The following is an 18,500-nucleotide window of genomic DNA, read 5'->3' on the forward strand; positions in this document are numbered from 1 at the left end:
CATTTAAGTCAAATAAAGACACAAAAAAATTAATTAAAAAAAATTCCCCTTCCCTTTTTTTTTGAAGCAACGGAGGGAACCGCTAACGGGGTAATAAAAAATAAAATAATAATCCAATGGAGGGGAGAAATAAAAGAGAGTGAAAAAGACGCTTCATTCCACTTCTCGCATTAAATTTAAAAAGTGGCTAATGTACTCTATCTTTTTTCACTTGCCTCAAATCATTATAAACACACACAAAAAAAATATATATATATATCGCATCAAGGTTTTGATAACGACTAAATGAGGGGTTGGGTGTTTGTGCGGGGGGTGGGTGGGTGCGGTGATGCAATTATACACACATTTAACACACTTAACACATTTAACATATTTACAAAATGATCTCCTTCGTTTGGCTACCTCTTCCACTTCAATTTATAAGCTTGGCTTTCTTCAGAAGCTTCCTCTTGATCTTTTCCGTCTCTTCAATATTTTTGAGTTTGACCTCAATGGGCAAGGGGACCTCCGTTATGCCTGTGATGCAGTTTAGCTTCTCTGGGTTAGCGGCAACAGAGCTTTTAACTTTTAGGTGGTCAGACAGTTTGTACAGATCCTTCACAGGATCATCACCATCATCATCACCGCCATCATCATCACCACCATCACCATCACCACCATCACTCGTACCAACACTGGCACCGTCGTCGCCGCTCCTCTTGCCTTTTCTCCGTTTATCATCCTGGTAAAACTGATCCATATTTTTTCGAATAAAATTTTCTATATGTGCCTCTTCGATTTCCTTCTCCGTGATATTCTTGGTGAAATGTTTTTCGTGTACTTTATTTTCATTTTCTTCATCCTGTGTGGCTACGTTATCATTACTTAAGTTGTCCGCATTTATTCCCTTCTTTTTTAACCTCACATATTGTAGTAATTTTAAATTTTGGGATGCTTTTAATTTATTTAATTTGTTTTCTTCCTCATCCTTGATGTCATGACTTTTTTTTTCTTTTGTGCTTCCAACAGGGGGGGCTACGTTCAGTTCCTCGTCTTTGGCAAATGGTACTCTTCTCTTTCCATTTCCATCCATTCGGACCTTCCGCTTCTTAATCATCTTGAAAAAACACTTCCGGGATGGTACAGGATGTGATACAAAATGCGATACAAAAGGCGGTATAAAATACGATACAAAAAGTAGTATAAAATTTGGTACAGAATGCGGTACATGTTGTTGCGTGAAATGGACTGTGTATGGCACTTTGCCTTACGCGATAAAAGATGCAACCGATGAGATGCTATGTTATATACTATATGTTATGCTCCGTAATGTATTTTTTTTTTTTTTTTTTTTTTTTTATATATATCTCAATTCTGTGCGTCTCGTCCAGTGATTCCTACCCCCTTCGGTCCTTAACCAGATGATCCTTTACCGGTACCCACACAAACGTCAATCACGTAAGGAAAAAAAAAAAAAAAAAAAAAAAAGTTCACCTTTAAAGATTCATATAAAAAATTAAATATGTGTAACAATGGTTGGGCAAAGTAGCGGGGAAAAGGCACCTGGTGAGCACCACGGTGTTTTGTGCGCGGTTTCTCTATTCGACCGTTGTGTTCGACATATGTATATGTATACGTCAGAATGCTTTATTCCATCAGTCGCTGAACGTACAACGAAGGCGCGGAAAATTATTCCTTTCGTGGCTGTATATAATTTACGGGAACCCCCTTGTGGAGAATGTTTTATTCATTTTTTTTTTTTTTTTTTTTTTTCTCTCTCTCCTTTATTTGCAGCACAAAACAAATAGCATCAGTTAATGCGTTGGCGTGACATAAAATTGGCTAAATTTTCGCTTCTTTTTTTTTTTTTTTTTTTTTAAATTTGTTTGTAATTTTGCTAAATGGAGAAAGGACTTTGGGGAAATTCGTGTGTACAGGAAAGACGCGTAGGTGACTCTCGCGCGGGTTCCAAAGTTGTTCCAATTTCACCGCGCAGGGAAAACGCGCAAATGTATACCGTGGGGGGAATTTATCGTTGCTCCTTTGGAAAAAAAAAAAAAAAAAAAAAAAAAAAAATCCCAAGGGGAAAAGAAAAAATTCCAAATTGTGGAGAACGAAGATTTACACATTTACACATTTTAAATGGTAGAATAATTCTCTGCGTCTGTTCCTTCTATGAACGTAAAACGCATCGATCATTCCCCCTTTTTTTCTTTTTTAAGTTATACTCATCATGGTAATCACAAATTTAACACAACGTTCCCATGGTCCATACGCGCGTCCCAAATGATCACCACCTATGCATGTGAAAACTGACGAAATGAAAAGAAATAGGAATAGTTGCTTAAGTGCGTTTATGTCCATTGTTGTGTAACCAACGGAAAGTAAAATAAGAAGCTACAGAATTTTTTTTTTATTCCTCCCCCCCCCACCCACACACACACATACACAAATTTAGCATACGCTTGATTATCATTCACGCATGACTGGTGAGAGAAACAAGTAGATAATTTTATGTCTAATCGTTTTTATGCAAAAATTCTGGTCGTGATAATATGTTGCTCCTATTAAGCCGTCTAAAATTTTGCACATCTTCCCTCAGGGCATTTGCTAAAAACGTTTTCTCCACTACCCATGCAGTTTGGTAACGGTCATTGTTAAGGGAAAACATTTCCATATGTATACAAATCCTGGTAGACGCACAGACACATGTTCAATGTAATTGCATAATTCGTAAGACATCTCCTCAAATAATTACCAAAAGAAATTGCACAACTTTTTTAGCAGTTCTTAGTGCTTACTTTTATCACCCACAGGGGGGGGGGGGGTAAAAAAAAAAAAAAAAAAAAAAGACCGACAAATAACTACTTCATTGTGTTTTCCTCCCCATTTGGATAATTTTTTCCTTCCGAAATGAAAATTTGAGAAAATGGGGATGCCCTAAATTACAATATGGACCGTGTGCATACGAATTCGCCCCAAGCGGAGCTCGCCCAAAATTTTCATCATCTACACGTGCCCGTTTGAACACAGTATGAATGGAAAAAAAAAAAAAAATGATAAAAATAAAATATATAAGAATCAATAAATGATCACATAAAATCCATAAATGATGTAAGCCATCCCTTCGGTCCGCTACCTTTTTTTTGTCACTGCGCATAATGTGAGAAGTTGAAGAAGAAGAAAAAAAAAAAAAACAGACGCAGTTGACTCAGGAAGAGGAAATCAGAGTCATCGAATGGTGGAAGAAATATACCACGAAAGAAAAGAAAAAGGCACGAAAAAATATAAATTTTAACGAAAAAAAAAAATTTCGGTAAAAGGGAAAAAAAAGGCTATAAGTGCTCAGGGGCACAAAAAATTACGGGTCTAATGGCAAAAATAATATTGTCAGTCCATTAAAAAAAAAAAATAAATAAATCCAATCGGATTGGTTTAGTTGGCAACGAAAGTGCATCGGTTAAAAATGTAGAAAGTGAACAGGGCGCTCGAGGAGTATAATATGACACCCATGGCGCGATGATGGCCTATGGTTTTGTTACATGTTCGTGCAGACGTCGCCATGGGAGGGGACACGAATTTGATAAGTAAAAATGCACTACTACGACAGGAGCGAATGACAAAACTTAAAATAGGTGAGTCCTCCGGTGAAGATAAAAAGGTCTCAGCACCTCCATTCCTGCCTGCTGTATCAGCTGTCATAACGTTGTATTTTTTTTGCTTTTTTTTTTTTTTTTTTTTTTTTTTTCTTCTGTACTCTCCAAAATTCCTTGTTGGGTATGAAGGGGGTTAATTATCTATGCATGAGCGGACGGATCGTAACTACGTAAATTTTTGCACTTTGTTATGCACTCGCGATGCTAACCTAAAACCTTCCCGCCCCAAGAGGGAAAAAAAGGAAATAGAATAGGAAGAGGGTGATTAAGCGAAATGCATTTTTATAATCACATTTTTGTTACCTCATTTTTTTTATGAAAAATTTCCTGTCCCCTTTAACATTTCCCCACATTTTTTTTTTGGTCATACAATGAGGCAATGAAATATCTACGTATTCAGATAACAGGCGTGCCTTCATTTGGTAATTCCCCATCCTGCGCATTACGGACGGCTGATACCCTTATGCAGACGGTTAATTCTGCACAGAGGGGAAGGACGAGTAGGCAATTTTTTTTTTCAAAGCGTAAAAATGGTGAATTATAAAAATTGCTTCCATTGAGGGATAGGAAATTAAGAAATGTTCTTAGGACGAACTGACATTAAGACGGAAAAAAAATGTAAAATATGAAGAGGATGCGTCGAAGGAGTATAAGCTTTTTTATATGTAGTAAAATACCTGTACAATTTGAATGTACCTAAAGACACAGAGAGTTTTTCTTTCATTCAATTTCGCATTCCATCGCGATGCTCCGTAGAACATGTCTCATTGTTGCATTGTAACTCTGCATAAGGTACAATATGTTGGCAAGTGTACAGAGCATTTTGGCGTAACTGGACACGGAAATTGAAAATAAAGGTATGCCATACATGGGAATTTTTATGTTCGGGAATTTAACACAAAGTTTTTTTTTTTTTTTTTTTTTTTTTTTCTTTTCCTCCCATTCTGCGCTTTTTCCGTTAGCCGTCTAGGCAACATTTTTCGAACTCCAAATGTGGATGGATGTAGAGTTAGACTCCATTGAGCACGATGAGAGGACAATGTGGCAAATGCGTTTTGCACACGCATGGGGGGCGATTTGAACAGGAGCAATATGTCCAGTATGCGAAACGCATTTTCAATTCGGTTAAATTAAGACCAGGCGAATTTTCCATTTTTCCGAAGGGGTAATAAGCAGACCAAGGAAAAGGGTAAATTTGTACAGAAGTGGCGAACAAAAAAAAAAGAATTTAATCGAAACGAAAAAATAGAAAATGAAAAAAAATAAATAAAAGAATTATTTAATGCACATTAGGTTGATAAGGTTTCCTGATACAGAGTCATTTGCATAAGCACAAGTACAAATATAAACATATGCACCTGTGCACTTTTCACCTTTGCCTCACCACCTGGGCATAGAGAAGGGTAGAAATTATAGGCACCTTTTTTTTTTTTTTTTTTTTTTTTTTTTTCTTTTCTTCCTCCCCTATATGTGTATTCATATATAAGCGCATGCTCAAAGAACAAACGGCAAGGGGCAGTGAGCAAATATACGTACCTGCGCATGCGTGTCATACGGTATTTATATATGTACATTTATATTTCCGTTCGTCGTGCAATGAAAGAATTCTCGCCAGACCTAGAGTTGACAAAACTAAGCAAGCGAACCACCAACAAACGTAAAGATAAACAAAAGTAAAAAGAAAAGTAGTATATAATGCTAAGGCCGTGCAATTTGTTTTCCTACGTGAATGTCCCCACCTGTCACAATAAATGCATCATGCAAAATTAGAAAAAAAAAAAAAAAAAAAAAAAAGAACAAACTAACCCCCTCCTTGAAATGATTATAACGATATTTATATATATATATGTGAGCATCATGTGGTGATGTAACCCTCTTGCCCAGCGGGTCCATTTTTTTTTTTTTTTTTTTCGCCATGAGGCAAGAGTTTGTACAATGTGCAAATTGTAAATTGCATACAGTATTTAAAATGGTTCGTTTGAACATGATGGATAATGATGCGTTGATTTATATATAAATAAGAAATATAATAAATGTATAACATACAATTTGTAATTTTATAATATTTATATATGTAACCTGCGCAAGAGAGACTCTGCTTACCCATGTGCACTGGGCAAAAAAAAAAAGAAAAAAAAAAAACAAAAGTAAAAAACAAGCATAGATTTAAAAATAATTCAAGGCGCACAATTTTATATATGAATGTCCACGCGCGTAGTATCCGAACTATATTGCCCCCCCGCCCAGTTGGTCAAAAAAGGAAAAAAAATGCATACAAAAAAAAATATATATATATAGTGAGACTTTTAGGCGCATAAGCAATAAAAAAAGCGCATATAATATTTTTATGCGTAATATATAATAAATGCGGATATTTGGTTATTGGGAAAGATGAGAAATATTTTTTCTGAATTTAAATAAATTTTTCCCACTTGATATATATTTTTTTACCCCTTTTTTTTTTTTTTTTTTTTTTTTTTTTTTTTTTTAATTTTAGCATATTTTTAAAAATTTGCCAATGTATAATATTTTGTATTGACAAAAAAAAATAAGCGAGAAAAATAGCACTTTTTAAAAAATTCCATTTTTTTTTTTTATTTCCTAAGCGGAAATTATAAAGAAAACAAAGCAAAATAAAGCAAAGTATAAAAAAATAAAATGAAACAGAATAAAAATACGAAAAATTGACTGACCACGAAAATTGAATGAAGAGTTTACGGAAATTCAAAAAGTATATATTTAGTACATATTGACAAACTTGAAAATTTTACGTTTCACCTGTATTATATTTACGCGTGAATTGTATGAACTTTTCTTTTTTTTTTTTTTCTTTTTACATAACCCCATTTCTTTTCATGATATATATATGAATAATGTATATATATTTGTATACTGCGTAATTTGTGCGCTTTTATGCTGTGTTTGCGCCTTTTCATGCGTTTACTTGCGCTAACCATGTTTTTCATGTGAGAGTATGTTTTGTACGCGTTGCGTCGCATTTTACGTTGCGCTCCGCATATGTATTTGTATACCTTTTTTTTTTTTTCACATGTACCCATACGTACAAATATTATATATATATATATATGCATTTTGCATTATACACATGAATACGTGAATGCGCATTTTCCCCTTGGGATTCCCCAAAACACCACATTATGTTCCATTTTAGGGTTACCCACTTGAATAAGCGATTTTGTAAAATTAAATGATAAGAAAATGCCTTCTCTTTTTCAATTCCAGAAGTCTTTTCACTCAACTGCTATATTTATGAAAATTTCCCCCCCCTTTTTTTTTTCTCTTTTTTCATTTCTTTCTGTTTTTTTTTTTTTCCTTACTTCCCCCCCGAATTATGTCTTATTTCAATACTGAATGTTCCAGCCTCCATACATTTACGTGCTTGACGAAGCCAAATCGTAAAATTGTTCACACATCGCTTCAGATCAGTATATGTACATAATTGTATGTATATGTGTCCTCATCCCCCTCACACTCCTGTGCGTTGGTGCGTATATATTTGTACTGCGCGTATATGTATTCGGCCCTATGCGCGCGTTCTTTTTATATACATATAAAGGTTAATTTATAAGTGTGCTATATGGTAAACTCTCCCCCCTTTTCTCTCCTCCTCCCGCGGCGCTAATTATTGGCCATTGTGTTGTATTAGCGTGTTACCGCTTGCATGTCATATTTTTTTTTTTTTTTTTTTTTTACTACGCGGGAAGTGCCTACTTTATACAGTCACTTTTTTTTTTTTTTTTTTTTAAAATCTTGTGATATAGTTTTTATTCTCCCCCCCCCTCTTCTCCTGTTGTGATATTTGTTTTGGGAAAATATTAAAAAAAGGGCGAACTGGGAAAAGTGTGAAAAACACGTGCAACAAGTGCGGCGACCCGTGAGGCCAAACCAACAGGCTTGGAGTTCCTGACATTTGCACGAAATTTTCAATTTTTTTTTTTTTTTTTTTTTTTTTATCCCTCTTCGAGTTTGTAAAACATAACGCATTCTGTATGCGCACACAAATGTAGTTCTGCCTGTTGCGCATATTTTGTATGGTACGTTGCTTTTTTGCGGACCTCCCTCCCCCACGCGAAGGATTTCACTTTCCTTTAAGTGGGCCCCCCCTCATCGGTGCATACGGAGACGTACGCTTTGTTAACCTGTTACGCTGGGCAGATTGAAGTGCATTACCAATCTGTCAATTCCTAGGGGGAAGTCCAAACCATAAGAAGGGATACGTTCCATATACGCATTTGTATATATATATATATATATATATATATACACACACGTAAAGGTGCATATATCTTACCATATACACATCCCTATCGCGAAAAAAGAACGCCGGGGTTTGAATGCACGAATCGTTTTAAATGAGGAGGACTGACACTCTCAAATGAATAAAATAAATGGATCAAAAATTGATGAAATAAGTATAAAGAAAAGCAATTGTGAAGCACAACAAGGAGCGCAAATAAACAATAACAACCAACTGAGAAGAGAAGAGGGGAATTATAAGATGAGTAAAACTTTCAACATTTCCAGTTACAATTTAGATTTAATCAAATGTTTGCAAAATGATTCCGGAATTTACTTCATTTTAGATCCTTCCAAAGCCATCAACGATAAAAAAAGTTCCGATGTGTATGATATATTTATCCCTGAAAATAGTGATGGTGTTACATTACATGTACAAAAAGTAAATGAGGAGTACAAGTGCATAGGAGTGAGCATAACAAAAAAGGGCATTGACATTAACACTGGCACTCGCATCTTTAACACCAAGATTGCCGACTGGCTGGAACAACTTTTTCACTTTAACAAAAGCTTGTCAGCGGGTAACCAGACCAGTGGTACTCAGCCCGGTGGTAACCTTGGTGCCCATAGCGGCAGTAACACCGACGGCCAGGGCGACCGACTCAAACGTGTGTGTAGCAACAACTCTGCCACCGCAGAGAGCAACAACGTTAACCCGTCGCCCTCCACAATCATAAACAATTGCAATAACTCTGTTGGAGGCGGTGGAAACAAACAAGGCGTCACAAGCTACAACAGCGTGAGGCATATGTCTCCGCCAGGCATGCAACAAGGACCAATCACCAACCTAGTTAAAAATACCAAGAGCAATTTTGAAAATTTTGAAAATAACGATAACTACAATTCCACGGTGTGCAATAAAAAAATCAATAAAATGGTAAACCAGTCCAGTTGCAATTTAAACCAAAACAACGGTACGAACAATGTCGTAACGCACATTGTACCCTCCACCAACTTGTCCAGTGGTACTCAGTCGAAGGACAATAATGGTAACAATAATAATAACAACCCTTCGACTCACCCCCATATGCAACAGATGCAACACGCAAAACAAATCAGATTGAATCAGATGAATGCTAACCACGTACACAAATCGCATTTGCTACCATACCACGGTTCGAATTATGAGGAGAAGAGTAGTAAACTGTATAACAACGGAGGGGCAAGTGTTAATGGTGCAAATGTCAGCGGGGCCAATGTTACTGGGGCAAATGGCAGTAGTGTAAACAACAAAAATGTGCTTAACGGAGCAGCGGCCAATTTAGGTGCTGGGGGTATGGGGTCGGGCAACGCGCAGGGGTCGTCTAACCTTAGTAGTGAACTCATTAAGAATAACAAACTGGGATGTACGAATAGACAGAAAAATGTTAACCACCACGTGCATAGCGGCCATCAACAGCATAGTCATCAGTCAAGTCATCAACATGGTGGTGGTGAGTCCTTGTACAACGGGCAGAATATACAGAATGCGCAAAATGCACATCCAAACAGTAGCCACGCCTATAATAATAACAAGTCGCAACAACATTCATACCATGAAAACTTGGGTTATCGACCAACCTTATTCAATTTGCTTGAAGTTCTTGCAAATCATAATATTACTACACCGGATCAGCGTGTGTGTATAAGGGGGATAGTAACAGATTTTTTAAACAACGAATTGCCTCATGGAAAAATATATGCATATATCGGTGCTGTTGTTGGACACGATATTCTACATGATATCATAAGAAAACTGGAGAAGGATCCCAATCGAAATGTTGTTCCTGATGCTTCTGGTTTAGCAAGGATTGAGGCTGCTTTTGGATTGAGTAAATCTTCATATGATTTTATGAACCACAGCTCAAATAGCACAAGTGTTAATAATATACCGAACGTTTTATTTAACCAGAGAAATTTAAATAGTGCTCTTCTGAATAACCATATTTATTCTAACATTCTATCTAATGTTGCGAGTAGCCAGTTAGGAAGTAGTAATAATAATAACGGTGTTTTAAATGCGGGTGGGGGGGGTACAAGTGGCAATAATGCCAATGCGAACCCACGTAGTGCGGATCGAATCAGTATTGACACGGAAAAACTTTTAAGTAACGTTAAAACGCAGGCTGATTTAAACAACCTGCTTAAATATGCCAAAGGGAATGACAAGTACGCCTTGTCTTGTAACAATTTGATTAACGTGGGTAAGAAGAAAGGTGGTGTTGGTTCTCACCCGAGCATGAATAACATGTTAAATATGCGCTCAGATGGCGTGTTTAACAATGGTATGGCATCTGTGGGGGGGATGGGTAACATGGGGTGGATGAATCAGAAAGCTGGCGGATTGACCGCGCAAGACTATCTCTCTATGTCCAGAAATTTGAATATGCAGTGTAATCCTCTGAATAGCAGAGGAAACGCTTCGGATGATGAAGAAGAACTTATGAAGGTGATTAAGAAAAACATCGAAACGTACAAAATGAATAACATTAAAAATATGCTTATATCCTCCGTCTTCGGGAGAATCAAGTGGCTTAAAATAATGAACGAATCACCACACGCCTACCTTTATGGACATAGCATAGTAAAATTCGGAAATAAATTATACATGTTTGGAGGAACAAATAGCAAGCACAAGAAGGTGCCTTTCAATCATACCCTCACATTTAGTCTCATTTATTATAACTATAAATTATTGCCACTTGGTGGAAACTATCCCGAAGAGAGAGATGGACACACCACACACTTGATCTCCTTGAAGACTGGATTAGCTGTGTTTCTTTTCGGAGGTAGTAATGAGAATACCTATTTTAATGATATTTACACACTGGATATGGAAACCCGCAAATGGAGCCAGAGAATTACCAAGGGAAATATTCCTCTACCTAGGGATCAACACTGTTCACTTGTATACCCAGCTAAGAGTGAACATGTTCGGGGGGAAAAGACCAATCTAACAGAGGGAGTAATAATTTTTGGAGGAAAATGTCTCTACAACAATAATATCGTGAACCTCAATGATATGTGGATTTTTTTATTCCAAATAAATATGTGGGTTCGCATCAATTACTCCAGTGAAGAATCTCCTATTGGAAGATATGGTATGAATTTTGTTTGGTCAGACACAAATACGTTATGTCTATTTGGTGGAGAGTACTTTGATTCGAATAAAAACTGTCGTGAGAGGAAGTTACTGGACGATATGTGGACCTTCCGTCTGAATGCTGCCACCACATCTAGTGTTTCCAACACACCAGGGGGAGTTACCAATACTCCCTCACATGTCGGTGCAGGTGGTGTAGGCAGTCTCAGTTCATTAGGCCAAGTTGGTACCGTTGGCTCCGTTGGCAATGTTGGCAATGTTGGCAATGTTGGCAATGTTGGTAATATTGGTAATATTGGCAATGTTGGCAATATTGGCGGCGCGGGCGGAGTGCCCACAAGCGGAGGTGCCTGCAGAAATTTTATATATAATACTTCCAGTTCTATAGAAGGACCTTTCTACAACAACGTAGATATAATGCACGCTGATTCGTTCAACAATGGGAATGCGCAGGCAGGTGGAAGCACTGCCATCGGTGTTGGTAGCGATGGAATCAACAAACAGTTTTATCAAAACAATTTGGGCACGAGCCAGTCTATAGATAAGAGTAGTACGTGTGAAAATTTAAACGGTCTAACGAATAATGCCTTGGTGGAGAATGGCATGCCGAACACATCCTTGAATTTAAATGATGATAAAAACTCCTCAGATAATGAAAAGGATCAGGTAAATAATATGCTTAAGAGAATAAAAATAACGGGAGAATGGAAAAGGGAAATATACGAAGGGAAGATTGGTTGTAGGTCTAACTATAGTAGTATCTTCATAACGCAGAGGCATCAGGATTTTAAGAGCGCGGAACCAAAGACTATAGAAAAGTTGATGTTGTTATGTAGTGGAATAACCTACATGAATAAGGACAATCAGTTGAAAATCGTTTCAAGTGACGAAATATATGTTTACTTTTTTTCTCAAAAGAGATGGTATTTACTAAAGGGGAAATTATATAATGAAGAATTTATATATAATGCTAGACAGAGGCATGTAGGTTGTTTTTTCGAATCAAAGAATGTACTTGGAAGAGCGAATAAGAATCCTGTTCCTTGTATATTCATCCAGGGAGGATTTAAAAAAAACTCCATCTTTGGAGATGCCTGGTTATTATCTCTAACTGGAGATAACCCACTTAGAATTCATGAGTATGATACATCAAGGGAGAAAATATCCACCACGCAGATGCCACTGTACTATTTTAGGGATACACATTCGATTAGCTTGTTATACAGTTTTTGTACTTTGCAGAAATGGCTCTTTGGTGCATTCGCCAATTTGGTTGATAATTGTGTGCATGCGTTAAACCCAGCCGAAAATGTTTTTATAAAATATGAGTTGACACCGGAGCATGATGGAATGTTGTCCATTCAGGATGACGGAGAAGGTCTCGACTTCAACGCCATGAATAGAATTCTCAGGCTTTATGGAAATTACCGTAATTATGATAATAACAATTCCTATAATGAAAACGACATGGGAGCATCTGTAAAGAAGCATAACTTTCCCAATAGCCATTTTACAGGCAGTAGCAGAATTGACGATTCCGATGAGGATAGCGATCCAGATGTTGGTGATCAGAATAAATCCAACGGGGAAGTGAACTCCAAGGAGAACGCTAGAGGGGATGGTAATTCTGGTAGTGCTGAAAATACCACGCGGGACGGAATCCAACAAGAAGGCGCCTCAGGAGAGAATAGTAACCCCACTGGGGAAGAGGTGCAGACTGTCGGAAATAAGAATGAAAAATCTACCGAGGGTGTTACTCAAAGGAGGAAGAAAAAATGCTCCTTCAATGACCAATACTATCATAAAAATTATGATCAAGAATATTTCTACAATGAAAATGCAAATAGCATTTTTGATATAAAATATGGAGTGGGTTTTAAAATGTCTTTTGCTCGTATCTCACACAGTTGTGCTATAATGTCCAGAACAATAAATACCATCGGTATAGGATTACTCTCCCTAGAATTAATGAATCACTGTGACGCCAAGGAGCTAGCTACTCCGTTGTGCATGTGGAAATTACCGAATAAAGAATTAATAAATAGAAATATTGCCAACAAGTCGGAGCATAGACACCATCAGAAGCTACTCATGTCGTATACACCATTCAATAGCCCCAGTCTCCTAGCCGAGCAGATTAATATCCTTGGCACTTATAGTGGTACGAGGTTACTATATTGGGATTTTAGAGATGACATGGATTTTATTGTATTTTCCCCCGCGAATAATAACATCTACCTCAGCAGCTCTCCCCTCAGTATTGACGAAATTAAGTGTAGCAAAAAGAAGAGGGGAATAACAGATGGTGCATCCAGCGGGGTGACTAACGGGGTGGACGATTCCAGAAAACTTCACTGCATAGAAGACATTAAACTGAGCAACAGGGAAGTTAAGCGAAAGGCGCATTATAATCAACACGAGGAGGAAACGGAAAAATATAAAAGGAGCAAGGTCGATAATGGCACGACTACAGATGGAGAGAAGGACGAACAGGTTTCCCAAGTCGGAGAAAAGAACAACAACACACCACTGGTTAAGGATGAGCAAGAATGTAGTGCAGACGATAAGATGAAGGAAGACAGTGACAAGAATAAGGATCTCGACACAGACAACAAGGATGATACGATTGCCCCTATTGGTGACATCGGTGAAGGTACTGCGACGGATGACATCAAAAAAGATGAGGTGAGCGAACAATATCCCAATGTTGTTGGTAGTTCCAATGATGTGGATTCCGCTCCACAAGGAGGAGCAGACAATGATGGAGATGGTAACTCAGCAGGGAACCAAAAGGATGAAGGTAAAGTAGAAGGGGCAAAAGCAGCAACCCTCCCAAAGAGCAACAAAAGTAGGTATTATGAAAAGGAGGAATTTAAACACAGCAATGATATTTTGAAAAAGATGAATCTTTTCGAATACAACTCACATTTGAATCCGTCCATATCGAAGGAGAAGTACAACGTTAGTCCCATATTCCCTTTATGGGATCATCCCAAAGATAGCATCGACTATTGCTTGTCTACTTATTTGTATTGGCTATACCTGAGGAGAAGTACTAACATTTTTCTCCAGAACACTTTGCTGATACCGACCTGTATGAGGAAAGACGAGCACACTACGAACGGAGGGGTACCAGATGCCACAGGTACATCTTCCACGGGTGCACATAAGGGAAAGAGGACTAAGAAGGGAAAAAAAATAAAAAAGGGAGTCACAAAAAATGGAAAAACTGGTGCTGAAGCAGAGAATACGACAAATGCGGAGGATGGAAATTCAACTGTAGCAGTGAAGGGCGAAGTGAATCAGGATGTGAGGAAAGAAGGAGGAGTTGATAACCTACCCAGTGGAAAGGATACCGTAGTTGCTGCTAGGAATGACGACCCAGGAATAGATAAAAACGGAGATGAGAATACCCATCAAGGTAACATGATGAACGATTTGAACAAGGATGGAATGCCTAGTGAGGTCCATGTGAAAGAGGAACCTCAGGCAGAGGTGCCAGGTAGTAGTAATAGTAGTATCAACAAAGCCAGTGTTGATAATTTAGAAGTTCCTGGAGCAACGGAAGCGAGTAGTAATGGTGATATAAATGGATGTAAGGGAAACAGTGGAAAGGGTTCAAACGAAGGAGATAGATGTGGAGGTGTGGAAGCCCCCTCTGGTCAAGCTGTCGGCAATGTGGTGGAGAGCAACGTCGAGATTAGTGCCAAGGAAGGCGAAACGAATGAGGAAGATGATAGCGAAGTGGATGAAAACGGGTTCACAAAACTGGAGAAAAAAAAACTGGAAGAAGCGTTAGAGTATGGAATATCGCAGGAAGTGAAAAAACGCAAACATGTACATAGAAACGACTCGGATGATGAGGACGATGATGAAGAAAACGACAACGACGATGAAGAGGAAGACGATGATGACGATGAGGAGGAGGATGATGAAGACGATGATGATGCAACGGAGGAGAAGGATGAAGGCAAAGAAAATGCGAACGCAAACACGAATGCAAACGCGAACGCAAACGCGAATGCAAACGTGAACGCAAACGTGAACGCAAACGTGAACGCCGCGGAAAATTCTAACACCGTGGAGAATGCACAGCAAGGAGAAGAGGCGAACACGGCGAATCTACCAAAGGGCACGGAAATCAATGTCGGAGAGGCGACTCCAAATGGAGAATACGTCGGTGACGCGGAAAACACAGAGAAGGCACAAGAAACAAAGGATGCAGAACTGAATGACTCAACGCTTGTGAAGAATCCAGATGCAGCGGAAAATCAAGAACAACCACCTGCCTCCTCCAAACCGACATCCTTAAAAGAAGGAGGAAAAAGAATGAAGAAGACAAAGAATAAAAGGGAAAAAAACGAAAGCGGAGTGGGAGGAAGAAGAAGAGGAAATCTTCATCTCATGAATAATAATGATTCGAAGAATGAAGAAAATGAAAAAGCACGAAAAGAAAATTATGTTAACGTATATATGGACACACTAAAAATAAAAGACGAGTACTATATAAATAACACCCATAAGTATACTCTGTACAATTTTCTAAGAAGAAAACTTTACAGGATGGTTGAGTTCCATTATTTGTTCACGCCCTCTGATTATGAGTATGGATCATTCATTATGATGGGGTTCCTAAACGACAACACAAGTAGCAGTATAGAAGTTAATAGAGTTTGTGAAGCGGGAATTCTCCTTTATTACAAGAATAGATTAATCAAACGATTGGATGCGCCCTTTATAGACACTGCATATAATTTGTCTCTTTCGAAATACCCTCCGAACCCATCTTTATACGAAGGAAATCTATACAAGTATGCTCTGACCGTCATTGTGAATGTACCCAATTGGCTTAAGCCTTCCATTAGCAAACAGGAATTTGTCCATGAGAATAATTATGCCTTCCTGCTGTTTAAAAAGAAACTGGTGAGTTTGATTAAATACTACCTGTGCATCTGTGAAGACACGGCTAAGCTAACCAAGTGGAGAGAATCCCGCGACTTTAAATTGAAGAGGTACCTTGAAAATATGCAGTATAGTAACAAACCATCCAAAAATTACTCCGACAATGAATATGAGAAGGCCTACAAAATAGTGCACACTGATAAAGGTAAAAAGAGAAATGATCAGGAGGAGGTTGTGTCTCATAAGGAAGGAGAATCACAAAGGAGGGAACGCGGAACAGCACATCTACCCAGATGTGGTGAAAGCAGAACCCACGAGGGAAAGAGAAGGAGGGAGTTGGTTAATGCACCACAAGTGGTAGAAGCTGATCATTCGGGAAATGCGGCAGGTGCATCCACTGGGGATAAAGTCGAAGACAGTTGTTCCAACTTAAAGGAGGAAGAAGAAGAAAAAGAAACCGCAGAGAAGGATATTCCCGGTGAGGAGAAAGAAGCGGTAAAGAATGATATGCCACCCGAAGAGGAAGGCGAGGAAGGCGAGGAAGGCGCTGTGGAGGACGAAGGAATGAATGAGCAGTATTCACATAAATCGAAAGAGGAAACGAAGCAACACTCCCAAGGGGAAGATGATGAAGAGGATGATCACGACGATGAAGAGGGCGAAGATGATGAAGAATATGTGCCGGAGGAAGACGAAGAGCAGAGACACGCCGATGCAGAGGAGGAAGAGCACAACGAAGAGGAGGATCAGAATGATAAAGTCGAATACGCCGAAGAGGATGAAATGAAGGAGAGAAAGAAACAAAAAACCAGTCACGGAGAAGTTGACGATGATGACCATGGTGAGGGGGATGATGAAGCGGACGATGAAGTAGATGAGGAGGAGGACGGCGAAAAGGATGGTGAAGAAGTTGAAGTTGAAGAAGAAGAAGAGGAAGAAGAAGGACATGTTGAAGAAGAACAGGAGGAAGATGAGGAAGAGTACGATCCAGAAGAGGAGGATGAAGAGCACAATGAAATGGTTAAGGTTGTAGAGGACGAAGATGAGGAAAAGGAAAACTTCAACAACTCCCACGAAGATGGGAATGAAATGGAGGAGGAAAATTACGCCGACGACTGGAGCAGTTAAAAGGGACCAAAAAAAAAAAAATTCACTCCTCCTTATACAATATTGAGAAAAGAAAGAAAAAAAAAAAAAAAATAAAATACACATAAAAAAAAAAAAAGAGTATCCCGCAAATTGTGTAGCTTAATTTGCATGCACTGTGCATCATAAGTGCAACTTTGTTTTATCCACGCATAAAGGGACCCCTTAAAATGCATAACTTTTATCGCCCTGCCTCTGTTCCCACTAATCCACAACCGTGTTATAAGGAAAAGGAGAAGATTCTGGAGGAAATGGTGTTTCCCCCATAATAGCATGTAGGCCAATCAAATGGAGAAAAGGATCATCCTGATGTATCAGTGAAAGTGTATTTAACTAGTATGTCAGGTGAAAAACATAAAGAGACGGGAAATCCTTCCTCCCTCGCACACATACCTGGCTTGGGAAAATAATAGATATTTATTTTACGCAGCGCAAATTTTATGGAACACTTTTTCTTTGTACTCCTCCTTTTTTGCACATCATCGCAAGTTACCGTCCTGATGAAATTGAATTTGTGCAGAGGTGTAACAGTCGCCAAGAACATTCTCCCGTTAGTATCTAATTTACTCTTTATCGTTAATAGAACATCTTCAGTGTCTTCACTTGAATTGGGTTCCCCTCGGAGTTCTTCCGTTCCGAATGAAGAGACTTAAATGGCACACACACAGGGGAAGAAGAAGAAGAAGAAGAAGAGGAATGAGAAAGGGGGGGTTATGAGCACAGCACAAGGGAATCACTCACACCGAGAATCTATAAATGTCCAATCCTTCTCCTTATAATGACACGGTTTGATCACACATGAACGGTGCATGTGCATGTGTTGCACCTTTTAACCGTACGAGACGATACGACCCCTTTTTGTTGGCAACCTTTTTTTGAGCGCCCCCATTTTTTTTTTTTTTTTTTTTATTTTTTTTCTTTTTCTAGAAGAGATGTCGAGCAGTACAATTTGCACGGCATATGTGCTGTATATAATTACACATTTATTTTTCCTACCTCTGCTACTTCTGCGGGGATGTGGAATTGATCCTTCCAAAGTAAATCTTCGCAGGAACAAAACACACGTATTATGGGAGCATGTGTGTATATTATGGAGGGGGGAGGCGAGAACGCCACAATCCCAGCCCACCCGATCCATATGCGCAAAAAAGAAGAAAAAAAAAAAAAATGTGCCCATATAGCGGCACAGTTTAATTTGTTAATTCATTTAATTAGCCTTTTCTCCCTGTCGCACCAAAGTAACATATCACCTTGTCATTTTTATGTTATGTTTTAAAAAGCTACTGTTTCGTATTTTTGAAAAAATCACAGTTGTGAAAACTGCCACTGTGTACTGTACGTGTGTTGTATATGTATGCACCACACCATTATGATGAACATGCCATTTTTACCTTTAACTTTTTTTTACCTTTTTACCT

The 18,500-nt window shown here is 38.4% G+C and overlaps 2 protein-coding genes across 2 annotated transcripts; one reads left to right on the forward strand and one right to left on the reverse strand.

Moving 5' to 3' along the window:
* Positions 1-412: 412 nt before the first annotated feature.
* PKNH_1213000 (telomere length and silencing protein 1, putative) lies at positions 413-1,096 on the reverse strand (the record flags this gene model as incomplete). The annotated part of the gene is made up of 1 exon (XM_002260146.1): positions 413-1,096. One exon carries the CDS (start codon positions 1,094-1,096, stop codon positions 413-415), a length of 684 nt encoding a protein of 227 aa, XP_002260182.1.
* A 6,935-nt stretch (positions 1,097-8,031) lies between these two features.
* PKNH_1213100 (MORC family protein, putative) lies at positions 8,032-17,064 on the forward strand (the record flags this gene model as incomplete). The annotated part of the gene is made up of 1 exon (XM_002260147.1): positions 8,032-17,064. One exon carries the CDS (start codon positions 8,032-8,034, stop codon positions 17,062-17,064), a length of 9,033 nt encoding a protein of 3,010 aa, XP_002260183.1.
* Positions 17,065-18,500: the final 1,436 nt, after the last annotated feature.

This window comes from Plasmodium knowlesi (assembly GCF_000006355.2).
Source record: "Plasmodium knowlesi strain H genome assembly, chromosome: 12".
Lineage (NCBI taxonomy): Eukaryota > Apicomplexa > Aconoidasida > Haemosporida > Plasmodiidae > Plasmodium > Plasmodium knowlesi.